At 34.8% G+C, this 27,858-nt stretch overlaps 2 protein-coding genes across 3 annotated transcripts in view; one reads left to right on the top strand and one right to left on the bottom strand.

The window, feature by feature from the left end:
* Position 1: 1 nt before the first annotated feature.
* LOC105285503 (protein tyrosine phosphatase domain-containing protein 1) lies at positions 2 to 15,185 on the top strand. Of its 2 annotated transcripts, XR_003407421.1 has the most exons (11): positions 2 to 311; positions 554 to 772; positions 1,343 to 1,539; positions 2,190 to 2,312; positions 7,215 to 7,504; positions 7,634 to 7,844; positions 8,253 to 8,375; positions 8,501 to 8,718; positions 13,515 to 13,848; positions 14,446 to 14,716; positions 14,807 to 15,185. XR_003407421.1 is itself a non-coding variant. In XM_026974862.1 (10 exons), the coding sequence occupies exons 2-10, from the start codon at positions 555 to 557 to the stop codon at positions 14,628 to 14,630; spliced, it is 1,899 nt and encodes a 632-aa protein (XP_026830663.1). In that variant the 5' UTR covers positions 2 to 311; position 554; the 3' UTR covers positions 14,631 to 15,185. The 2 variants fall into 2 exon arrangements, 1 of the variants encoding a protein (XP_026830663.1); XM_026974862.1 differs by having other exon boundaries at positions 14,446 to 15,185.
* A 3,954-nt stretch (positions 15,186 to 19,139) lies between these two features.
* The window catches only part of LOC105285510 (forkhead box protein P1), a 37,140-nt gene continuing 28,421 nt past the window's right edge, over positions 19,140 to 27,858 (bottom strand). Inside the window, exon 14 of the mRNA XM_026975060.1 lies at positions 19,140 to 27,700. Coding sequence (XP_026830861.1) covers positions 27,451 to 27,700 — 250 coding nt within the window. The 3' untranslated portion in view covers positions 19,140 to 27,450. The remainder of the gene's footprint in view (positions 27,701 to 27,858) is intronic.

The raw sequence follows: 27,858 nt of genomic DNA, 5'->3' as shown, positions 1-27,858 counted from the left end.
AATAGTATACAAGAAGTCTCATGATCACCACCATACCTGACGCAGGCGCAATTCGTGCGATTCAACAACAGATAAAACGGCGTTATGGTAGCGAAACATTGCCAGTCGCTATGCGCTTAGTCCAGTGTGTGAACTGTTTTCCTCGCATTGACCAGTTTGCATGTGAAACTTAATATCGCGTATAGTTTAATCTTCACATATGTGAATTTACTATGGTTAAAAAAATAATTAAAAAATAGAAACAATTGGTAAAAACACTATTTTTGCATGGCTATGCGATGGATGAAAAGCACATGAATATTTCCGTGAATGTTTGTATTTTTATAATTAATATATATTTTTACAATTAATAACTTTTCTTCGAAAAATCGTTTCTCTCAAGTCGTTGCAAAAATTTCATATTTCATTGTTTATTTATTACTGGAAAACTCTCTTGTAGAAATTATAAATGTGTTATATAAAACATGCATATAATATATATGTGTGTACACGCGTAAATATTTTTAATAATAATTACTATTATTATTACCTTCGGGTTTCCATCGGGTTGTAGAATGGATGTAAGTTCATTAATTCCGGCGGGGCTTCAAGGCGGGCAAACAGATGTGTGCGACATCCAAGCAGGATACAATAAATTTTCAGAAAATTTGCGAAAATTAACGCCACAAGCTATACAATGTGCCATTTTTTGTGGCGGATCCAGATGCAAGTATGAAAATCCAAAAGCTTGGCTACCTGTCCATATGGCAATACAAAACATCTTCTCGCACTGGTAAGCGCGGTTTGTTATATTAAAATTATAGAAGTAAACAAGAAAGAAAATTATTTGAAAAATCAAATCAAAGCCAGAATAAATAGCAGATAGTTATAATCGAAGAATAGCAATAATATATCGCCAGCAATACTACATTTTATAATTGTAATTATTACTTAGTACAATTATATAATTATTATATATATTATCGATTTATCGTTAAATATGTGCGTACATTTACATGTGCATAAACCGAAACTATTCTATTAGAATATCATTGAGTAATATTTATAATTCTGTCTATAATGCATGTCGAGTTAAAGTATCAGAGCCATCTTCTTATTGACATTCTGTCAGAGCGTAGTTTGACTATACAGCGCCGAAGATTTATTTAGATCAAATACATAGTTGGTACACGCATGTATATAGCACTTTAATATAAGTTATTAACATAAGAGTGAAGTTACACATTTGTTAACACAGATCTCTACAACAATCAATATATATTTATTTTATATTTATTTATATTATATTTATGCAAGCCTTCTGCATAAATTCTTAATTAAAGTGTTTCAATTATTTAAAAAGGGTGACTGACGATGTCCTTGCGATGGCACGACCGAATACCGCACAGATAATAAAAAAAGATATAATTGCCCAATTCCAAGGGTGGAGCATAAAAACCATAATAAACCTGCAAACACCTGGCGAGCACGCGAGTTGCGGTGGCCCGCTCGAAGAGAGTGGCTTCACATATGATCCTAACTTTTTTATGAAAAATGATAGTAGGTATTAAAAATGCTTGTTGCAATACAGTTGCATACCTGCTAATATCCTCGTAGCTAAAAATTCATTTCTCATTTTATATTCATCCCCTATAAAATTTTATTTCGCATCTCTCAGATTATATTTTCGAAATAAAAATTAATAAAATGTTACACGCACACACAAGAAATATAGATGTTAATATTCTAACAAAAACCGCCTCGTTAGCATATACATTATAAATAATGCAATATCTATTTATATATGCGAATTGCTGTAACTTGGTTATATTTCGCATTTAAATCGCAAAAAATTAAGAAAAATATGCACGTTGCATAATGATAATGAAAACCGTGTGTAAAATAGTAAACAGTTTCATTTCTAAGTTGAGTCAAGATGCTAATGGAGGTGAATTTGTCCTTGCTGAATGCGTGTAGAATCGTGGGAGGGAGAAGTGTCTCCCTCGATCCCAACAACCACCAGCTAGATCGAAGAGAGCTCCACGATATAACATGCAATGCAGCAAAAGTATATATCTGTATAGCGAGAAAGAAGAGTCCCAAAATAACAACCGTCGTTACGTACTCCCCTTGTCTACCTACCCTTCGTCGTAAAAACATTTAGCGTTAGGCTGTCTCATTACTGTCCCGATCAAGTGAATCTGTTGCAGTTTACTTTTATAATTTCGCCCTGAAGGATTACGGTGATGCCACGGTGGGGAAACTTCTGGACATGGTCAAGGTTGTAGCCTTTGCTGTGCAAGAAGGAAGAGTGGCCATTCACTGTCATGCCGGTACATCGATTTTTCGCACAGTGCACTTGACCTAATTGCACCCCCCGCAGCTATCATGGTTTTTGAGTCATTATCATGCGAAAGCGATATCCATTTGTAAATTAGCTTAGGATTTTTCTGGACTATCCCTTCTTGCTTTATTAAGATTGTTCTTTTTAACAAATATGAAATTGATACCTTGATGCTTATTTATTTCTTTCTAACATTTCTTAAAATTTTTATCTTATAATTACTTTATAGTTTATTGCCTTATGCTATTGTTTATTAATGTAAGTGCTTTATACGCTATCACTATTTCGTAAGCTTTAAGTGTTATTTTTAAGTTTCGTTAGCTTTAAGTTTTATCGATCTAAGCAACGCACGAAGCGTGTTTATCACTGTGTATTGTACTGTGGTGCATTGCGTGCATATAAAGTCGGCTAATTCACGTGTGCATCGTGTATCTGAATCTTTACGCTATACACGCGAACAACTTTTATCAAATACTAGAAGCTAAAAGTACTAATCTTGATTAAGAGAGTACGCATACAATCACCATAAAATTCAAACTATAATTTATAGTAGACCTTATTTTAATTTTACCTTTGTTAATAACTTGTTGCTTTTTTTTCTACTTAAGAATTTATTCCTTATACAATAAAACAATTAATATAAAAAGTTAATGTATTTCTAAAGTAAAAATACTTATATTATTTATGTAAACATGCATATATGTTATTTTATGATAAATAATTATATTCAGCATAAAATAATTATTAGATTCATGACAAATATCCTCTCGCTCTCGTATTATTGTTACAAATACGTTAGGTAATTAAATAAAGAGCATGATCACAGACTATTAGCCTGGCACGTTACGCTCATTTAATAATTCATTAACGTCACGAGAACTATTGCGTCGAGGGAGTTCTACTCCATTAAAACACAAAATGCGGGTAAAGTGATAAGTGATCGCAAACGTAACAATGTATTTTTATACCCGTATCATCATTTTATCTTAGTTTACATGCATATGTTAGCGAAAAAATCTGGTTTAATGTACGGCTGTAGAAGGCCACAATTGAATATATTTGTCAAATTATTATGTGTTTGGATTCAGAGATTTATTTGAGTAAAGATTAACTCTAATAAATTTATTTTATTTTATTTATTCATTATTACGTACAAAGAGAACAGAGTTTGTTATTATTTAAATGGAATTTTCTGCCGTTAAACGTATCATTAATTATCAGAAATCAGTATTAATAAAAAATGCCATTTTAAAAGTTATATTCCATCTTATGTTGTATTCCTTCTTATCAATTAAATATCTAATAAAATTAAGTAAATAAAAAACCAAATTATATTTAATGTTATTTAATTATTAATCAGATATATGTATAGCTCAAATTTATTAAATTTAAGGTACGGAGTAGATATACCCTCTATCAATTTTTTCTATCAATAATTGAAAGGTGAATTTTCCTTTAGGACAAGCCTATTATTATTCAAACTGCTGTTTAAGGATATGTAGGCTAAGCGTCCATTTCAATCGATCAATCTCTAACAATTGCTTCGAAGCTATAACATCTCGCAATCATAAAAGTTAGTATCATTTTGCAAGTAAAAGGAAAGTTTTGTAAAAGTTATAAGGGAAATTTTAGTTATCCATTAGTGGAATTATTAATTATAATTATACAGGGTGTCCCGGGTTTTAACCGACAAACCGCGGGAGCATATTCTACTAATGGAAATAAGACAAAATTCTTATATCGAGTTTGCTTAGAAATGCTTCATTACAAAGTTATAAACCAATATTGAAAAGAAATATGAGATAAGTAACAACGGATTTTTTCACAAAAATAAAAATTATCTACGCAATGATTTAGTGACGCATTTCAAAATGTTGTCCTTGCACATCGATACAAGCTAGACACCGACGTAGTACAGAATTTGTTACAGTACGACATTCCTGACAATTTTGTTGCATCTCAGTAACTGAATTAGTAATTCGTTGCTTTAAATCTATCTGGTACTCTCCTGTTAGGAAATCTACGTTGATACTCTCGTACGGCAGCTCGTGCATTTCCGTCACAGAATCCGTACACGAAATGAATATCGGTGTATTCCTCATTTGAAAACACTTTGGCATTCTGATAGTAATTGCTAGTTGACACGACGATTGAAATCTAACAGCTACTGTTGTGAAAGTAACAATCATACTGAATCATTTCAACATAGTGAACGTGAATGCATGTGAATACACGTAACATAAACATCTTCGACCTTGCAAATTCTACACTATGTTCCGTTGTCACTTATCTCATATTTCTTTTCAATATTGGTTTATAACTTTGTAATAAAGCATTCCTAAGCAAACTCGATATAAGAATTTTTTCTTATTTCCACTAGTAGAATATGTTCCCGCGGTTTGTCGGTTAAAACCCGGGACACCCTGTATGTCTAATTATACAGGGTGTCCCGGGTTTTAACCGACAAACTGCGGGAGCATATTCTACTAATGGAAATAAGACAAAATTCTTATATCGAGTTTGCTTAGAAATGCTTCATTACAAAGTTATAAACCAATATTGAAAAGAAATATGAGATAAGTAACAACGGATTTTTTCACAAAAATAAAAATTACGTACGCAATGATTTAGTGATGCATTTCAAAATGTTGTCCTTGCACATCGATACAAGCTAGACACCGACGTAGTACAGAATTTGTTACAGTACGACATTCCTGACAATTTTGTTGCATCTCAGTAACTGAATTAGTAATTCGTTGCTTTAAATCTATCTGGTACTCTCCTGTTAGGAAATCTACGTTGATACTCTCGTACGGCAGCTCGTGCATTTCCGTCACAGAATCCGTACACGAAATGAATATCGGTGTATTCCTCATTTGAAAACACTTTTGGCGTTCTGATAGTAATTGCTAGTTGACACGACGATTGAAATCTAACAGCTACTGTTGTGAAAGTAACAATCATACTGAATCGTTTCAACATAGTGAACGTGAATGCATGTGAATACACGTAACATAAACATCTTCGACCTTGCAAATTCTACACTATGTTCCGTTGTCACTTATCTCATATTTCTTTTCAATATTGGTTTATAATATTCATATTAATTAATCATTATGTATATATATACAGGGTGTCCCGGGTTTTAACCGACAAACCGCGGGAGCATATTCTACTAGTGGAAATAAGAAAAAATTCTTATATCGAGGTTGCTTAGAAATGCTTCATTACAAAGTTATAAACCAATATTGAAAAGAAATATGAGATAAGTAACAACGGATTTTTTCACAAAAATAAAAATTATCTACGCAATGATTTAGTGACGCATTTCAAAATGTTGTCCTTGCACATCGATACAAGCTAGACACCGACGTAGTACAGAATTTGTTACAGTACGACATTCCTGACAATTTTGTTGCATCTCAGTAACTGAATTAGTAATTCGTTGCTTTAAATCTATCTGGTACTCTCTTGTTAGGAAATCTACGTTGATACTCTCGTACGGCAGCTCGTGCATTTCCGTCACAGAATCCGTACACGAAATGAATATCGGTGTATTCCTCATTTGAAAACACTTTGGCATTCTGATAGTAATTGCTAGTTGACACGACGATTGAAATCTAACAGCTACTGTTGTGAAAGTAACAATCATACTGAATCATTTCAACATAGTGAACATGAATGCATGTGAATACACGTAACATAAACATCAAGAACTTATACTTCCTTCCAAATTCTACACTATGTTCCGTTGTTACTTATCTCATATTTCTTTTCAATATTGGTTTATAACTTTGTAATAAAGCATTCCTAAGCAAACTCGATATAAGAATTTTTTCTTATTTCCACTAGTAGAATATGTTCCCGCGGTTTGTCGGTTAAAACCCGGGACACCCTGTATATTTGTTGACGTAAAATCTTACAATTCATTATTAATTTTCATTTTGATACACTCATATTGTTTATTTAATTTGAACAGAATGTTCAGATTAATCGCTTTGTAAGTTGAAATTAATAAGATCAAATTTAATCGAGAAGCATTACGGATACAAAGTGAGTGACGTTTAAAGTTATTTAAATTACAGGATTTCTTCGTGCCACACCTGGTTGAATTAATTGGAATTTTATAACTTCTTTGCAATGTCTTGCATGCATGCTAAACTTGAAAGAAAACGCGATCGCATTATTTCTGTGTCAATCAACTTTAAGTCGCGACATTATCTACTAATGTCACCCTATACATCACGTTCTCGCTTCCTGCTTTGCTTTGGGAATTAAGCAGTTACATTTTCGTTTTTCCTGCTCATCAATCTTCTTGTAAATAAGACAGGATCATTAAAGCGACGGAAGTAGTAACACGGTTAACGTGATCATCCTTTCTATTCTTAGATTCGAAAATGTGAAAAGTGTTTTCGTTCGCAATCAGCAGGCTTTTATTTCATCACTATCTCCTCAGATCTTACATGTAATCTAAAATTACGATCACTTCTCTTATTTCCTAGAAAATGTTCCTCGGACGTTGTTGAAAATGATCTCACCTTATTAACTCTTTTTCCATAAAAAAAAAATATTGCATGTAATGTTCACATTATTTGAGTTTTTACCATGGCAAGAGTTTTGTTAAAATTTTTTATATTTTTACGCAGTGTTTCATCTGATTTATAGTTCCTTTACTAAGGCTGTATTCCATTATTTCCATCAATAGCATTTATCAATAGCAATTATTTCTATCAATAGCAGTCTTCTGTCTTCGTCCAATATTGCGTGAGTAAAAAGAGCAGAACGATTTTGCTAGTGGCAGTGAATAATAGAAGACAGTCTTGGTTGCGTCTGACAAATCAATCACTGTGTCTGTAGTAATAAAACAATGTCAAAAGTACTTCGCTTTCAGGTCTTGGCAGGACCGGTGTTCTGATCGCGTGCTACCTTATTTACAGTCTTCGTGTGAGGGCAAACGATGCAATAAGATTTGTCCGTATGAAACGTCCGTCCGCCATACAAACGCGCGGACAAATACTTTGCATTCAGGAATTTGAGCACTTTGTGCTTCCGCAAATGATAGTATTTCCTTTACACAGTACAACCGGAGATCGCAAACCGTACAATCTTCAAATGCACCTGAAGAAACAACATAATATCCTGCATGGATATGAGCAGCGCACCTTTAAACATATACCGAAGGTGTGATTGCACTTTTCGTCTTCTATAATTTATTCATTTAACATTCTAGATATTAACATCAATAATTAAATCTTGTCATTCATTTCTATGCGCCATAAAATAAAAATAATTACTTAATATTTTTTATAGATTGTTTTTGTTATTTGCGAACGGATACTGCAACTCTGTGATTGTCAGGAAGATAATTCGCCTTCCGAAATTGAGTATACAATTTCCAACGTGCCTTTTACGCAAAAGTTCATCTGTCACGCGTTAGACAAATTTCGTGACGGCAAGGGTAACATGCGGCACTCCTATTCGTGGGCGGAATCTCTTACTGACTCATCCTACGAATATTCCAGTGAGAATTGTCAGATTGCTCATTCAGTAATATAGTAATTGCTTAATTACTATATTAGTAATTATATTGATAATCAGTAGATGGTAATTAAGCAATTTTGTGATATGCAATTAGTGCAATTAATGCAATTTATTTATCCCAGAAATTATGTAATCAAATTATTTAATCAAATAATTGCATTGTTCGTTGAAACAAAATTTGATATATTATGCGTTACAAGTGCTCGTCTGTAACTCACTTTTTATTAATTTAAATACGTTAACAATAGTAAGAATAAGAAAGTAATAATGCTTCAAGAGTTCGTTGCTTCATCGATTCCGAGAAGTTAGTTAGGACTTTACCCGATCATATTTTATGATAATTTTGGAACTGCATCTCCATATTTACGAAGAAATTACATGTTGTTAGCTTCGACGAAAGCGTGCGGTAGTAGTCAAGGATCGTCCCGAGGTACGTCTGATGACATAGGAAGATTGAGCGATGTATTTTGCATGTCACCGGATACTCCTTCCTGCGACTCCACATTTCCAGGTACATAAACATTATGGACAAACTCGAATAACAAAAACCCATTTAATATCTTTCATCCTACATCTATTTCGACAATATCGCGCTACAATGTGTATATCTGATGAGACAATATTACGCTGTGACAGGTCTGGATGACAGTTGCGTTGATGATGTTCTGGGCGACGGTATTCACGATCAAGATTTAATCGACAATGATTGTTATAAAGAAATTCAATCGCATATTGACCTAAAAACCGTCGCCCGTGATTACACAACGGTGACGGCCGAAGAAGCTATCAAAGCACTGATCAGAGATAACGCTTCTCTTCCTGATTCTATAAAGAAACGTTTGCATCATTATCAAGTATGTAAATGAACAATGTACTCTATATACGAAAATATATAATATTTCTATACAGGGTGTCCCGGGTTTTAACCGACAAACTGCGGGAGCATATTCTACTAGTGGAAATGAGAACAAATTCTTATATCGAGTTTGCTTAGAAATGCTTCATTACAAAGTTATAAACCAATATTGAAAAGAAATATGAGACAAGTAACAACGGATTTTTTCACAAAAATAAAAATTATCTACGCAATGATTTAGTGACGCATTTCAAAATGTTATCCTTGCACATCGATACAAGCTAGACACCGACGTAGTACAGAATTTGTTACGGTACGACATTCCTGAAAATTTTGTTGCATCTCAGTAACTGAATTAGTAATTCGTTGCTTTAAATCTATCTGGTACCCTCCTGTTAGGAAATCTACGTTGATACTCTCGTACGGCAGCTCGTGCATTTCCGTCACAGAATCCGTACACGAAATGAATATCGGTGTATTCCTCATTTGAAAACACTTTGGCATTCTGATAGTAATTGCTAGTTGACACGACGATTGAAATCTAACAGCTACTGTTGTGAAAGTAACAATCATACTGAATCATTTCAACATAGTGAACGTGAATGCATGTGAATACACGTAACATAAACATCTTCGACCTTGCAAATTCTACACTATGTTCCGTTGTCACTTATCTCATATTTCTTTTCAATATTGGTTTATAATATTCATATTAATTAATCATTATGTATATATATACAGGGTGTCCCGGGTTTTAACCGACAAACTGCGGGAGCATATTCTACTAGTGGAAATAAGACAAAATTCTTATATCGAGTTTGCTTAGAAATGCTTCATTACAAAGTTATAAACCAATATTGAAAAGAAATATGAGACAAGTAACAACGGATTTTTTCGCAAAAATAAAAATTATCTACGCAATGATTTAGTGACGCATTTCAAAATGTTATCCTTGCACATCGATACAAGCTACACACCGACGTAGTACAGAATTTGTTACAGTACGACATTCCTGACAATTTTGTTGCATCTCAGTAACTGAATTAGTAATTCGTTGCTTTAAATCTATCTGGTACTCTCCTGTTAGGAAATCTACGTTGATACTCTCGTACGGCAGCTCGTGCATTTCCGTCACAGAATCCGTACACGAAATGAATATCGGTGTATTCCTCGTTTGAAAACACTTTTGGCATTCTGATAGTAATTGCTAGTTGACACGACGATTGAAATCTAACAGCTACTGTTGTGAAAGTAACAATCATACTGAATCATTTCAACATAGTGAACGTGAATGCATGTGAATACACGTAACATAAACATCTTCGACCTTGCAAATTCTACACTATGTTCCGTTGTCACTTATCTCATATTTCTTTTCAATATTGGTTTATAATATTCATATTAATTAATCATTATGTATATATATACAGGGTGTCCCGGGTTTTAACCGACAAACTGCGGGAGCATATTCTACTAGTGGAAATAAGACAAAATTCTTATATCGAGTTTGCTTAGAAATGCTTCATTACAAAGTTATAAACCAATATTGAAAAGAAATATGAGACAAGTAACAACGGATTTTTTCGCAAAAATAAAAATTATCTACGCAACGATTTAGTGACGCATTTCAAAATGTTGTCCTTGCACATCGATACAAGCTAGACACCGACGTAGTACAGAATTTGTTACAGTACGACATTCCTGAAAATTTGGTTGCATCTCAGTAACTGAATTAGTAATTCGTTGCTTTAAATCTATCTGGTACCCTCCTGTTAGGAAATCTACGTTGATACTCTCGTACGGCAGCTCGTGCATTTCCGTCACAGAATCCGTACACGAAATGAATATCGGTGTATTCCTCGTTTGAAAACACTTTTGGCATTCTGATAGTAATTGCTAGTTGACACGACGATTGAAATCTAACAGCTACTGTTGTGAAAGTAACAATCATACTGAATCATTTCAACATAGTGAACGTGAATGCATGTGAATACACGTAACATAAACATCTTCGACCTTGCAAATTCTACACTATGTTCCGTTGTCACTTATCTCATATTTCTTTTCAATATTGGTTTATAATATTCATATTAATTAATCATTATGTATATATATATACAGGGTGTCCCGGGTTTTAACCGACAAACTGCGGGAGCATATTCTACTAGTGGAAATGAGAACAAATTCTTATATCGAGTTTGCTTAGAAATGCTTCATTACAAAGTTATAAACCAATATTGAACAGAAATATGAGACAAGTAACAACGGATTTTTTCACAAAAATAAAAATTATCTACGCAATGATTTAGTGACGCATTTCAAAATGTTATCCTTGCACATCGATACAAGCTACACACCGACGTAGTACAGAATTTGTTACAGTACGACATTCCTGAAAATTTGGTTGCATCTCAGTAACTGAATTAGTAATTCGTTGCTTTAAATCTATCTGGTACCCTCCTGTTAGGAAATCTACGTTGATACTCTCGTACGGCAGCTCGTGCATTTCCGTCACAGAATCCGTACACGAAATGAATATCGGTGTATTCCTCGTTTGAAAACACTTTTGGCATTCTGATAGTAATTGCTAGTTGACACGACGATTGAAATCTAACAGCTACTGTTGTGAAAGTAACAATCATACTGAATCATTTCAACATAGTGAACGTGAATGCATGTGAATACACGTAACATAAACATCTTCGACCTTGCAAATTCTACACTATGTTCCGTTGTCACTTATCTCATATTTCTTTTCAATATTGGTTTATAATATTCATATTAATTAATCATTATGTATATATATACAGGGTGTCCCGGGTTTTAACCGACAAACTGCGGGAGCATATTCTACTAGTGGAAATAAGACAAAATTCTTATATCGAGTTTGCTTAGAAATGCTTCATTACAAAGTTATAAACCAATATTGAAAAGAAATATGAGACAAGTAACAACGGATTTTTTCGCAAAAATAAAAATTATCTACGCAACGATTTAGTGACGCATTTCAAAATGTTGTCCTTGCACATCGATACAAGCTAGACACCGACGTAGTACAGAATTTGTTACAGTACGACATTCCTGAAAATTTGGTTGCATCTCAGTAACTGAATTAGTAATTCGTTGCTTTAAATCTATCTGGTACCCTCCTGTTAGGAAATCTACGTTGATACTCTCGTACGGCGGCTCGTGCATTTCCGTCACAGAATCCGTACACGAAATGAATATCGGTGTATTCCTCGTTTGAAAACACTTTTGGCATTCTGATAGTAATTGCTAGTTGACACGACGATTGAAATCTAACAGCTACTGTTGTGAAAGTAACAATCATACTGAATCATTTCAACATAGTGAACGTGAATGCATGTGAATACACGTAACATAAACATCTTCGACCTTGCAAATTCTACACTATGTTCCGTTGTCACTTATCTCATATTTCTTTTCAATATTGGTTTATAATATTCATATTAATTAATCATTATGTATATATATACAGGGTGTCCCGGGTTTTAACCGACAAACTGCGGGAGCATATTCTACTAGTGGAAATAAGACAAAATTCTTATATCGAGTTTGCTTAGAAATGCTTTATTGCAAAGTTATAAACCAATATTGAAAAGAAATATGAGATAAGTAACAACGGATTTTTTCGCAAAAATAAAAATTATCTACGCAATGATTTAGTGACGCATTTCAAAATGTTGTCCTTGCACATCGATACAAGCTAGACACCGACGTAGTACAGAATTTGTTACAGTACGACATTCCTGAAAATTTGGTTGCATCTCAGTAACTGAATTAGTAATTCGTTGCTTTAAATCTTCAAGCGAGATTACTTCTGTACTGTAAACTTTATTTTTTAAAGTTGCCCATAAATAAAAATCAAGAGGCGTCAAATCGGGCGATCTTGGAGGCCAGAAAACCGGTGCTCCTCGACCAATCCACCTATGAGCGTAATGTTCGTCTAACCAGTTTCTAACTTGTCTAGCATATGTGCAAGGACAACATTTTGAAATGCGTCACTAAATCATTGCGTAGATAATTTTTATTTTTGCGAAAAAATCCGTTGTTACTTGTCTCATATTTCTTTTCAATATTGGTTTATAACTTTGTAACAAAGCATTTCTAAGCAAACTCGATATAAGAATTTTTTCTTATTTCCACTAGTAGAATATGCTCCCGCAGTTTGTCGGTTAAAACCCGGGACACCCTGTATATCGCAATAATCGCCAACATCTGCAATATCTTATGCACATAAAATCAATCATTGTTCAACTTATTTCAACGCCTGTAAATATTTTTAAGATCATGAACTGTGAATTGTACGGTCGTTCATACATCTGGGCGATAAAGTAAATCAATTTAAAATAGTATAGCCGAGCGCACACTGCACACGTGTGTGATATATGTGTACACTATATTTAAAGTTATAGTCAAGCCACGAATGTGTGAATAATGAATCCTAGATCTATTTGAGTGATTGCAATCATTAGTTGCAACGTTTATGGCAAAATTGTAATGATTTGTTTTGACCACATCAAATTAAAAATGATTATTAACTAAATTCTAGTATAAAGCATAGAAACATCTTCATGTTGAACGAAAGCATAAAAAGCAACCAAGATAAGAAAAATGATTTAACAATATTCGAGAATATTGTAATAACAAAATAAAATAATAGCTGTCATTTTTTTATTATGATAAAATGTAAAATGTTGATAATACTTATTGTTATAATGAACAATATCTAATATTAGTATTAACAGTGGAACATTGGAAATATAATTTCAGAGTGATTTGAACCATCGATCTACTGCTTGGCAACGATTAGAATTGGAAACTAATTTAGAAGTGCTATCGATGCTCCTGTTCGAGTGGCTGGAAGGCCTGAAACATCCGCTTCTTGACGTTAACTGTCTCAGTTACATCGTCGTATGGAGCTCAAAACCACAACGGTGCCTTGGAAAACTGTCCCTTTGCACGAGATATTTATTGGAATACCTTTTACGATTTGTTACCCGTTTAAGACCCGTGACAGCCGAAAGCCAGAGCTTGATCACCAAAAGACTTATGGCGGCGCTGACGCAACAAACGATTTGGATTAAGAACTCGTTTTATCCTCGAAGTACGTACATGTTATACATCATTTACAATGGTATAATCGATCGTTATATTTAACGTTAAAAATAGATTATAAACAGATATAATATTTTCTATAACAATATTAATCAGTTATTATTCATTAAAAATAATAAATATTGTTAAAAAATAATATAAAGAATGTCATATCATACATGACATATTCTGTTCTTTGTAATTAATAATAATTAATTATTAATTGCTCTATAGTACAATACTATATAATATAAAGCTATAACTTAAGCTTGGTACATCGTCATCTTTCATCAATATTACATTTAATCAAACTGATAATCTTCAAAACTAACATTTACTCGAAGATGTTTAAAGACGCTCCGCATTTGCACAGAATTCTGTCCACTGGTTCTATACCTTGCTGGCCTGATGTCGCGATCCCCAGAAATATTGATTCGTACAAGCATCTACTTTTATCCTATGTATATTTCAGCCTCAACAATCGTGCCGTCTTTATGACGGCAGCAAAGGGCACAAACTCATAGACACTACTTTGTCGCTATCGAACCGTCTAATTCTAGTATGGCAACAGCATAGGTTACTGACGTCCGTAAAACTTGCATTCCAGAAAAACATCTTCAGAAACTGCGACGCGGCACCGCCGGGAAGCTCAATGAGTTCTTTATTCGCCTGATGAACCTAATAGAGGAAGTTAACACGCAGGAGTTGGACAAGCCCCCATGGGCGTCAAAGTGGGAATTATTGTCCAAGCATTTGCGAGATATGGATATTCAGAAGAACAGCAACGAATGAATGCAATAAACGTACGATTTAGCATTGAAACGAATTTCTTCTATTTGTCGCATGATAGATATATTCTTCATTTTTTGTGCCATAAGGTATGAGCAAATAATTTATTTTCATTTTACAAAAATGGTCTTTCGCGATATACCAGCCGTTGTTGTTAAAAACATGTCTTGTCTCTGTAGTAACAGCTGCAGATAATTACGTAAGCAGAATATAGCGAGAAGTTGAAGAAGGATAAGATTTTTGTGATACAATACGCAATGCAAAGATACGATAGCGGACAATATCTTTGTTACATGGTGCATATCTTATATTAATATTTTATTGCTGCTAAAACTGTGACGACATCGCACATTACGTAATCAAACACTATTATGCTTTTAATCGATTAGTGCAATCGACTTCCAGTACTAATACCGATTATATGGACTTTTAGATCGCTTAATTTAAAAATTATGTATTATAATATATAGATTTAGTTTTCGATTGTAAACATTGTACAATTATAGTTAATCTATAATAATTATTTTTACAATAAAGCATAGAATGTGACTTTCAAAATCAAGTTAATTAACATGTAAGAAATAAGTGCATATTGTCATAATATATTAAATATATTAATTATATAAATTATCGGAATATCGATAAAAAGAAATATTTTAGCTGTAACAGTAATAAGCTTGGGAAGACATTAAATAAATTGATTAACCTTACGTAGATTTTACCGTTTTAAAAAGCAGAAGAGGCAATTATGTAACGTACATTATACGGAAAGAAAAATCTTTTGCGGTAATTTTGCGGTATATATCATATTCCGATTTTATCACTTGTAGATGAAATTATTCCAACAATAGATAATATTTTTATTTATATTAATTCTGACATTAAATTTTGGACAATATAATTAAATATTAATCTTTTTATTATTCTAAGACATTCTTTATATATTATTTTTAATAAATAATAAAATAAAACTGATTAATACTGTTATAGAAAATATTATATCCGTTTATAATTTATTTTTAACATTAAATATAACAATCGATTACCTCTGTAAATGGTATGAATAAAATTTAAGATTAGATAATTATATATTTATTGTTAATTTAAATATGGGATATACATATGTGTGTGTTCCTAAGAATTCATCTACTAACTTATATGTTTATATGTAATATACATATAAATAATGTATAAGAAAAAGCTATTTTCTGACATTCGACATTCACAAAAGTATGCACAAAACATCAGTCTAGATAGATCGACATCAGATATTATTTTATTGAGAATTAATGATAAAAACTGAAAAGAAGACATTATGCCAAACAATGATAGGAAAGTAGTCAAGAAGTATTTAGGATCCCTTTATTAAATGCATTAACAGGGAATTTGAAAACAGAATTCTCAAAGAGCTTAGAGTTTCTTTTGTGTTTTATATGTCGCAGTTTTATTAAGTATATTCTTTCAAGATAATTCTATCAGCTAAGATCTTAAGACTAGCGCTTACCTCGAACTAGAAAATGCGAGTCCGTAAATTCTCTATTTACAGTATGATATAAGTGTTTCCTGCATTCTAAACATATATTTCCTAAATACATTAATTTACGTATATAAACCTCGATACGACTAACGGGATTATCAAGCATTATACAAACGATGTCAGTCTTATACAAAGAAAGTACGGTGAAAATTATAATTCATCGGTACTTTACAATTATTACTTAATCGGCTACTCTTCTACGCTCCGTCGTTACCATTCTCGGCGCAAAGAACGGAGGTTGATAAGAACAGTTGAAGAGAAATCGTGCATGGTTTTCTTTCAGTAACACATTTAATTTCTTAGTAAAATCGGTACATTTTTACAAGGCAACTTATAATACAAATACTTAACAAAATAATTCAGACAATAAACGTTCCAGAAGAATGATTTTCAACTTAAGCCGGCGGTTTCCTACTCGATCGATTATACGGTCACTCTTCGTGAAAGTTATTTCTTTGCGAGAGCTCGAATTGCGATAACAACCTCCTCGTGTTTTTTCCATATAAGTTATGAAATTATCAAGAGAACAGAAGACTAATTAGAAAACGTAGGCGATCAGAAAATTATTTCCGAATTTGCTTGCGTAACTGGCAAATTATAAATACATTATTTTACGTTTAGAACCGTAAACGTATTTGTTTCAACATCTTTGTAACATGTTTGATTTGCTTGCAAGGGAATGCTTGATGAGGATCATTACGATGTGTTATATACACACTCGCGAGAATGTTGAATGGAACGCGATGAAACTCGTGATACTTGAACATGTCCATTTCGATCACAGCTAACTGGTACATCGAAATTCTTCAGACATTAAATCATTTTAAACAATTTTTCTTATTACACAAAATGTGACTTCTGTCATGTATCCGTTCTGTTATCGCGTCTGAATTTCTCTACAGCTTCAGAGGAAGATGAATAATTTGACAAGTGTTTCCAAGTTTTCTTCAGGATTCGTACGCGATCGTTCTATCTCGATTCTTTTATTGGTAATTATGTACTTTAACGGACCCAGCCCCGATGACCTTGACCTTGACATATGTTGTCAAGGTCACCCTCCTGAGTGACCTTGAAGAGGTTTTAGCCGTCGCTCGTTGTTTATTAAAAAGTTTAATAATTTTGCACGAATTTTCAGCTGTCCACGCGAAGCAAGGACTTGAGTTTGACATATATTACAAAGGTCACCTTCCTGAATAACCCGCACTAGGTTTCACCCTTCGCTCGTTGTTTGTTAAAAAGTTATTAACAAAAATGTTTAATGAATAAAGCATCATTTTACGATACCATGTACGTTTACGAAAGAGTATATTTGATGGAATTTTAGCTTAGGTTAGGTTAGGTGAAGTTAAAGCAGAGAATACTTTGTATTTAACTGTTTGTGCTTTTGGTTAAAGTAAAGAATACTTTGTACTTATATTAAAAGAAACTATTCTATATATTAACGATTCACTGCTTTAAATGACTTTCCTTTCTTCGTTCATATACATATTCGTCGTTTATATCTTTCAATATTCAATATTCTTTCAAAATAGCTACTATATTTTCGAAATTTCTGTTGTTAATAACTTTTTCATAAACAACCATCGACGACTAAAACCTAGTGCGGGTTATTCGGGAAGGTAACCTTTGTAATATGTGTCAGTATCATGTTCTTGCTTCACGTGGCCAGCTACAAATTCGTGCGAAATCATTAAACTTTCTTTGTTTATAACTTTTTAACAAACAACGAGCGACGGCTAAAACTTCTTCAAGGTCACTGAGGAGGGTGACCTTGACAACATATGTCAAGGTCAAGGTCATCGGGGCTGGGTCCGTTAAAGTACATAATTACCCTTTTATTAAACAAACAAATAATTACAATCGATTTGGCACTGTTCATGTTGTATACTCCAATCTATCTGATATGATTGCACAGAACTGCCATCCGCCTTCGCGAAAACAGAAGAAAATGTCCAAATAATGCAAATGCAAAGAACCATGAACCATCGATTTGTGGATTCGTTATCGGCAATTATGTTCGAGCATTTTGCAAAGTATTATGCGAAAATGATAAAATCTATGCGTAGTCCCTACGCGTAAGCGGACTAATGAAATGATTACTCCTCCAAATGCGTCCTGATCAATCGCGACGCTCGCGCATATGCGGATTCGGATCCGCGCGTCCGAATTGCCCCAACGAATATCATGAAAACATTAATGATAGAGCAACTAGTGGAAGTGTGCACACACATATGTTCCGCCGTTTCTTCTATGTTACAAATAAATTCAGAAGCGGATACGCCGATAAGTGCGGGCTCGTCCGAACCGCCACGCGACGCGGCGCTTGATCGATCGAAAGAAAATGACAAAAAAAGGAAAATGAGAAAAAATTAATCGGTTATCAACTAATTATCCCCCGGTATAATTAATACCCATCGCGACGTGACGAATGTTCACCCAGCAAAACGATAAATCGTTTTTCCGTCGGACTTTCACCCCCGAGAACTCCAAGGTTTCGCGTCGAAATTAAATGCAGACGGGATCGAGGGTAACGGGTACGCGCGTGCACTCACATACACCATTACGCATCATGCAGACACATCACACGTACATACGTACATACATCGCAATATTGGCAGGATCATCCATCCGCGAATGACGTATGCGTAAATTCCTAATGCCTCGATAAGTTCAATTATTTACAGGAGAGTTTTCTATGTATGTGTGTGTGTGTTTTGTGTGTCAAGTCCTTAATCCATTATACATAATACATATAGACTTAGATTATTTTAATAGTACTATATACGCGCGAAAGCGGGCCCAAACGGCACTGAATCTCGCAAATTTCATCGGTGAACCATCGGTGATTTTGCCGAACGACGCTCTTGCGTAAACCCATACTCATACACACACATACGCACTCGCATTCTTTCTCGTTCTCCCTGCGCTTTCTGTCTATCTGCCTGCGTGTGATTTCATTATTTCTTAATTTTATAGGCTTACATCCTCGAGGCAAGTATGTGTAAATATCCATCAGCCTCGCGTTTGAAATTATCCGGCAATTGCTACGTGAATGTGTCGAGCTTTAACACAGATATGTATGTTTTTTCAATTAATTAATTTGCATAGTAAAATATGCAATGTAAAGAATCTTGGATAAGATAAGTGAATTGCTTACGGAAGAAATTTATTACTCGGGTCATACATGCGTCCAATCGATTTAATCGAAAATTGCAATTTTCGTAAAACTCACAATATTTACCATACAAAAATATTAATTCGCGTTGTATAATAGCTCATTTTCCTGAAATGGCATCTGTGTTGCACTAACAAATAGAGACGAGATAGTTTATTGATTAATAAAATTTACTATTTGTGTTAACATTAATTTCAACTAAACGTAAGAGATTGGATAACTACATGATAATAATTACATAATTTTCTGCATCAAGATATTAATTAAACAAGATATCATCGACTCAAAAGTTCTCACGGTATTCAGTGACGCTGCATGCGCTAAACTTAAAACTATACATTTTGTAAGATACTTTGCGCTTTATTGTAGTAACAACAATTTCGGAAATAATTTCTAAATTGCACATAATGTTTCATTATAATCTAATAAAAAAATTAACATTTAACATAATTACGCACTTCTTTTTACCCAGCCACTGTGCAGAAATGACATTAGTGTCTTATAATGACCAAAGCAACATCCGAGCTCGACAAATATCAATGGTCTTGCCGCAGTAAAAGCATTAGTCAACACTGATATCAAGCAATATTAAACACGAATAATACTCATAATGGCGATTTCTTAGGAACACTAAGTGCCATATCTATTAGAAATATAAACAAATTAGATCAAAATATATAGTGCATCGTTCCAAAAAAGGGACAGATATTCACAAGAAAAGAAGAAGAAACAAAAGCTCAACATTCATTATTGATATACATACGGAGATTAAAAAATATCGACACATCAAAAGATTTGAATTGTCCACGTTACTAGTAGATCCCGAGCAAGTTAAAGCTTGTCGTGTGTACCGATATGAGCGCGCTTTCTGTATTTGTTTTCTGGGGTCTGAGACCATGCACTTTGAGCCATGGTATACGAGTCATTCAATCGTATCACTCCTCCATTTTTTACATATTTTTCTAAAACCGCAGTACACGGATTACAACAACGAATTATTTGATTTTTCAATCAATTTTCTCCTTACTGGTTACAGTTGTTAACGAATCTTGTGAATTATTTTATGGCGTTTCAAAAAGCAACTCTGTAGGAACTTAACGATACCTGCTTTCAATCGTTTTCATATGAACATTTTCGCAGCAAATATAATTTCCTAAAGTTATAATTTACAGATGTCCTTGATATACAGAATTAATTAAGAAATTTCTTTTTATTTAATTATAATTCTTTGTACAAGATACAAAATAGTTTTGAAGTGACCGCTTGAACGTATTCAAGTGTACAAAAAAGTGCAAGTTACATAGCTTTTTTAATGTGAATAAACTGTGAAATAAAACAGGTTTTTCGTCGAAATCTGTAAATCGTAAATGAATCCACGTAGTCGATAGCGCATCTACGCGCTGCTGAGTTGCATACAACGGTAATTCGAACTGATTTTGTGACACAGAATGGCTCGTATATCGTATGTGCTTTAGGAATCTACTGGCCTGGTGTGCATATTAGTAGGACTAGGACTGGACGGGGATGGGGAAAAAGTTTCAAGAAGGTCATCGACATCTAATTCCTTATAATTTCGATACGTATACGTATTAATATATGTGTATATGCATACATAGTACTTTAATTTATTTATAGATTTCATGTTAGAGAAGAGCAGGGAGATCATTAACGTGATACCTTGCCATTCAATGTTGTTTTTCGAGATATAAGATTCAATAGCGTGGCACACATTAATTTGCCCGTAATTTACCAAAGAAACGTATACGATATACAATAGACTTAGCAACCAAAAACGATTTGTAACGCATTATATATATGTCTCTTAATTATATATATAATTAAATATAGTGGTCTTACTATATACTCGTCACGTATCACAGAAGGAAGTGCTAATAACTATAATATAATATTTCTGAACGCGTAATACCTAACAACTTGAAATTTTATGTTAATCATCCAAAACGTTGAAATGCTAGCTTTCAATGAATTGGAACCTTGAAAAGCACCATTTCGCCACGGTGCTGAGTCTATCTTATACCTTTTACACAAATGATGAAGTTAAATTACATCGCGTACAAAAGGCCGCTCAAATGTTATAGCATCGAATGTGAAATTTCATTTACCGCGTGTCCGTGTGTGATGTATATACGTACTCATACGTAAATATAAAAAATCACGTCGCGTTAGCGATCTTCCCACTTGTCCCCACTCGCAACATTCGCTCGAGTGTCCTCGATCGTCTCGCGGAGCTACGTTCACTTAATCAATATCGTTCTGCATCGCGGATACCTGACCGAAAAGTAATTTCAAAAGATCTTCGCGCGCGCGCGCGTGTGCCGTAGCGCTCATTTACAAATATCCGACCGATCGATCTCGGTCGTTGATGAATACGAAACTACTTACGATCAACTTTGCTAGATACTATACAGAATGCTGCCAACAGTAGCGGACGGGTACGCCGGGATACATCCGGTCTCGTCGCGGATGCAATTCTTAATTTAACTGTCTGATACCTGGGGATCCCTCGAAAGTGACGGGACCCGCTCTAGTCGCAAGAATAACATATATATGTATGTATATTAGTTTCACTAATTAATATACATATATGTGTATACATATATAATTACATGACACATATATATATAATTATATGGCACATATACACATATATAACATATATATGCATTACTCTTCGCTCGCCGAGCAAACACCTTAAAGACTAAACTCAGTCGCTCCCGTACGTACCCACCACCACCACCACCACCACCATCATCACCATCACGGCTTCATCGATTTATTTCCTAGATTCAATCCCGCTGGACTGGTCTGATCGATTCGCTTCTCCGATGGAACCGCACGATGTTTTCCCTTAGCATTCTTAATTCCTTTTGTTTTTATTAAAAGATTCAAATCTAGACTCAGTGAACAGATTTAACGTGGCACATTGTCTTTCATCAAGCATGTAAACGTAACCAGTACACATGTGCAATTAAAAAAAATAATTTCACTTTCCCGATATGCAAGATAACACACGACGGTTCGTAACAAAAGATCGTCACGATGTACCATATCGACGTAGCACAGAAAAATTGCTTCACGTAAAATATATATCCAATGCTTTCTTTTAATTGTTTGAAACAAAGTTACATTGTTCTTATCTCGATAAGATATAATTTAATTCAAATCTAGACTCGGTGAACAGATTTAACGTGGCACATTGTCTTTCATCAAGCATGTAAACGTAACCAGTACACACGTGCAATTAGAAAAAATAATTTCACTTTCCCGATATGCAAGATAACACACGACGGTTCGTAACAAAAGATCGTGACGATGTACCATATCGACGTAGCACAGAAAAATTGCTTCACGTAAAATATATATCCAATGCTTTCTTTTAATTGTTTGAAACAAAGTTACATTGTTCTTATCTCGATAAGATATAATTTAATTCAAATCTAGACTCGGTGAACAGATTTAACGTGGCACATTGTCTTTCATCAAGCATGTAAACGTAACCAGTACACACGTGCAATTAAAGAAAATAATTTCACTTTCCCGATATGCAAGATAACACACGACGGTTCGTAACAAAAGATCGTGACGATGTACCATATCGACGTAGCACAGAAAAATTGCTTCACGTAAAATACATATCTAATGCTTTCTTTTAATTGTTTGAAACAAAGTTACATTGTTCTTATCTCGATAAGGTATAATTTAATTCAAATCTAGACTCGGTGAACAGATTTAACGTGGCAATTGTCTTTCATCAAGCATGTAAACGTAACCAGTACACACGTGCAATTAAAAAAAATAATTTCACTTTCCCGATATGCAAGATAACACACGACGGTTCGTAACAAAAGATCGTGACGATGTACCATATCGACGTAGCACAGAAAAATTGCTTCACGTAAAATATATATCCAATGCTTTCTTTTAATTGTTTGAAACAAAGTTACATTGTTCTTATCTCGATAAGATATAATTTAATTCAAATCTAGACTCGGTGAACAGATTTAACGTGGCACATTGTCTTTCATCAAGCATGTAAACGTAACCAGTACACACGTGCAATTAAAAAAAATAATTTCACTTTCCCGATATGCAAGATAACACACGACGGTTCGTAACAAAAGATCGTCACGATGTACCATATCGACGTAGCACAGAAAAATTGCTTCACGTAAAATACATATCCAATGCTTTCTTTTAATTGTTTGAAACAAAGTTACATTGTTCTTATCTCGATAAGATATAATTTAATTCAAATCTAGACTCGGTGAACAGATTTAACGTGGCACATTGTCTTTCATCAAGCATGTAAACGTAACCAGTACACACGTGCAATTAAAAAAAATAATTTCACTTTCCCGATATGCAAGATAACACACGACGGTTCGTAACAAAAGATCGTCACGATGTACCATATCGACGTAGCACAGAAAAATTGCTTCACGTAAAATACATATCTAATGCTTTCTTTTAATTGTTTGAAACAAAGTTACATTGTTCTTATCTCGATAAGATATAATTTAATTCAAATCTAGACTCGGTGAACAGATTTAACGTGGCACATTGTCTTTCATCAAGCTTGTAAACGTAACCAGTACACACGTGCAATTAAAAAAAATAATTTCACTTTCCCGATATGCAAGATAACACACGACGGTTCGTAACAAAAGATCGTCACGATGTACCATATCGACGTAGCACAGAAAAATTGCTTCACGTAAAATACATATCTAATGCTTTCTTTTAATTGTTTGAAACAAAGTTACATTGTTCTTATCTCGATAAGATATAATTTAATTCAAATCTAGACTCGGTGAACAGATTTAACGTGGCACATTGTCTTTCATCAAGCATGTAAACGTAACCAGTACACACGTGCAATTAAAAAAAATAATTTCACTTTCCCGATATGCAAGATAACACACGACGGTTCGTAACAAAAGATCGTGACGATGTACCATATCGACGTAGCACAGAAAAATTGCTTCACGTAAAATATATATCCAATGCTTTCTTTTAATTGTTTGAAACAAAGTTACATTGTTCTTATCTCGATAAGATATAATTTAATTCAAATCTAGACTCGGTGAACAGATTTAACGTGGCAATTGTCTTTCATCAAGCATGTAAACGTAACCAGTACACACGTGCAATTAAAGAAAATAATTTCACTTTCCCGATATGCAAGATAACACACGACGGTTCGTAACAAAAGATCGTGACGATGTACCATATCGACGTAGCACAGAAAAATTGCTTCATGTAAAATACATATCTAATGCTTTCTTTTAATTGTTTGAAACAAAGTTACATTGTTCTTATCTCGATAAGATATAATTTAATTCAAATCTAGACTCGGTGAACAGATTTAACGTGGCAATTGTCTTTCATCAAGCATGTAAACGTAACCAGTACACACGTGCAATTAAAGAAAATAATTTCACTTTCCCGATATGCAAGATAACACACGACGGTTCGTAACAAAAGATCGTCACGATGTACCATATCGACGTAGCACAGAAAAATTGCTTCACGTAAAATATATATCCAATGCTTTCTTTTAATTGTTTGAAACAAAGTTACATTGTTCTTATCTCGATAAGATATAATTTAATTCAAATCTAGACTCGGTGAACAGATTTAACGTGGCACATTGTCTTTCATCAAGCATGTAAACGTAACCAGTACACACGTGCAATTAAAAAAAATAATTTCACTTTCCCGATATGCAAGATAACACACGACGGTTCGTAACAAAAGATCGTCACGATGTACCATATCGACGTAGCACAGAAAAATTGCTTCACGTAAAATACATATCTAATGCTTTCTTTTAATTGTTTGAAACAAAGTTACATTGTTCTTATCTCGATAAGATATAATTTAATTCAAATCTAGACTCGGTGAACAGATTTAACGTGGCAATTGTCTTTCATCAAGCATGTAAACGTAACCAGTACACACGTGCAATTAAAGAAAATAATTTCACTTTCCCGATATGCAAGATAACACACGACGGTTCGTAACAAAAGATCGTGACGATGTACCATATCGACGTAGCACAGAAAAATTGCTTCACGTAAAATACATATCCAATGCTTTCTTTTAATTGTTTGAAACAAAGTTACATTGTTCTTATCTCGATAAGATATAATTTAATTCAAATCTAGACTCGGTGAACAGATTTAACGTGGCAATTGTCTTTCATCAAGCATGTAAACGTAACCAGTACACACGTGCAATTAAAGAAAATAATTTCACTTTCCCGATATGCAAGATAACACACGACGGTTCGTAACAAAAGATCGTCACGATGTACCATATCGACGTAGCACAGAAAAATTGCTTCATGTAAAATACATATCTAATGCTTTCTTTTAATTGTTTGAAACAAAGTTACATTGTTCTTATCTCGATAAGATATAATTTAATTCAAATCTAGACTCGGTGAACAGATTTAACGTGGCAATTGTCTTTCATCAAGCATGTAAACGTAACCAGTACACACGTGCAATTAAAGAAAATAATTTCACTTTCCCGATATGCAAGATAACACACGACGGTTCGTAACAAAAGATCGTCACGATGTACCATATCGACGTAGCACAGAAAAATTGCTTCACGTAAAATACATATCCAATGCTTTCTTTTAATTGTTTGAAACAAAGTTACATTGTTCTTATCTCGATAAGATATAATTTAATTCAAATCTAGACTCGGTGAACAGATTTAACGTGGCACATTGTCTTTCATCAAGCATGTAAACGTAACCAGTACACACGTGCAATTAAAGAAAATAATTTCACTTTCCCGATATGCAAGATAACACACGACGGTTCGTAACAAAAGATCGTCACGATGTACCATATCGACGTAGCACAGAAAAATTGCTTCACGTAAAATACATATCTAATGCTTTCTTTTAATTGTTTGAAACAAAGTTACATTGTTCTTATCTCGATAAGATATAATTTAATTCAAATCTAGACTCGGTGAACAGATTTAACGTGGCACATTGTCTTTCATCAAGCATGTAAACGTAACCAGTACACACGTGCAATTAAAAAAAATAATTTCACTTTCCCGATATGCAAGATAACACACGACGGTTCGTAACAAAAGATCGTCACGATGTACCATATCGACGTAGCACAGAAAAATTGCTTCACGTAAAATATATATCCAATGCTTTCTTTTAATTGTTTGAAACAAAGTTACATTGTTCTTATCTCGATAAGATATAATTCAGCAACGAAATTTCGAGTGCCACGCAGTGGCATCTCTTCGCCGCCCTACTGTATCCATTACACGTTTAGCTATAATATGTATGCCTATGCAAGCGTGTGAAAACACGAAATGTATAATCGCGAAGGTACATCTCGGTTCCTCCGGCGAAGAATACTTCTCGCCACGTTTCCGGGGGGGCACCTCCGTAGGGCGCGTTGTCAATCGTCGAACGCGCCCTGCACGGTACCCTACCGTCACCACATTAATTTCTAATGCAATGTACACGAGAGAGAGAGAGAAAGATATATGTATATGTATATACTTATGTGTATGCTAGTAGATATAACCGCGGCTCCGGACAACGAAAGATCGAGAAGAAAATAAAATACATCGTTGTTCGCAATTGCTTGAGTAAGGATATGGATCGAAGGATCGCTCCCGAGTATCGCCGAGGCTTCGGCGCTGCTAACGACGTTGACCTGTCGCTGTTCGCTCGATCGTCGTCGCTCCGCGACGATGCGTCTTCAGCATCATCTTCAGCACACACACATTCGCTTCAAGTGTTCCTTTCGTTAAGAGCCGCCATGCGCCGAGCGTCGCGACACAGATATGATGCGTTGAGGGGGTTTTCCGTACGAGGGAGAGGTGGAGGGGGTGGGTGGTCCTAGGGAGGGCCTTCTTCGTCCTCTTCGACCTTCTGCTTCCGTTACTCGCGTCATGTTCTCTCTCATGCTGTCCTTCTTGTCTTTACGCAGCCCCAAAACGTAAAGGGGGGTTTCTCTCTTCGTTTTTACAAAGAACGAACGAGACACCTTGGTGCATACACCTCGCCTCTACTGGCTCGTAGCAAGTACGGAGCAGCGGTACTACGCCTCGACCTGGTCCTCCGGGATCATTATGTCGGGCGCCATCGACAGGTCCTCCGCAATGTCCTCGTCCTGGCCGGAGTCGTGGCCGTGGCTCTCCGAGTACTCCCTCTCGTCCGCCTGATCCTCCTCCGCTTCCTGCTCCATGGGACCGTCCGGCAGCTCGCGCTTTATTAATCTCGTGTGCTTCCCTCCTTCCGGGCTCTGGCTCTCCTGCTTTATGTGCACGGCCGGTTCATCCAGCGGCGACCTGTTGAATCGACGACACGCACGATGTGTACGTGTTGTGCACGCTTTGTGAGTGGAAAACTTGCGCGAGAGCGGTCGGGTGTTGAGACGTGTGTTTCATAGAGCGCGACACGCAGCCGTATTGTTTTTAGCGACGCAACACCCCCGCGAGCCCGCCGA

Source organism: Ooceraea biroi, chromosome 14 (assembly GCF_003672135.1).
Source record: "Ooceraea biroi isolate clonal line C1 chromosome 14, Obir_v5.4, whole genome shotgun sequence".
In the NCBI taxonomy this organism is placed as follows: Eukaryota; Metazoa; Arthropoda; class Insecta; order Hymenoptera; family Formicidae; genus Ooceraea; species Ooceraea biroi.
This window is presented reverse-complemented; position numbering and strand designations above follow the sequence as displayed.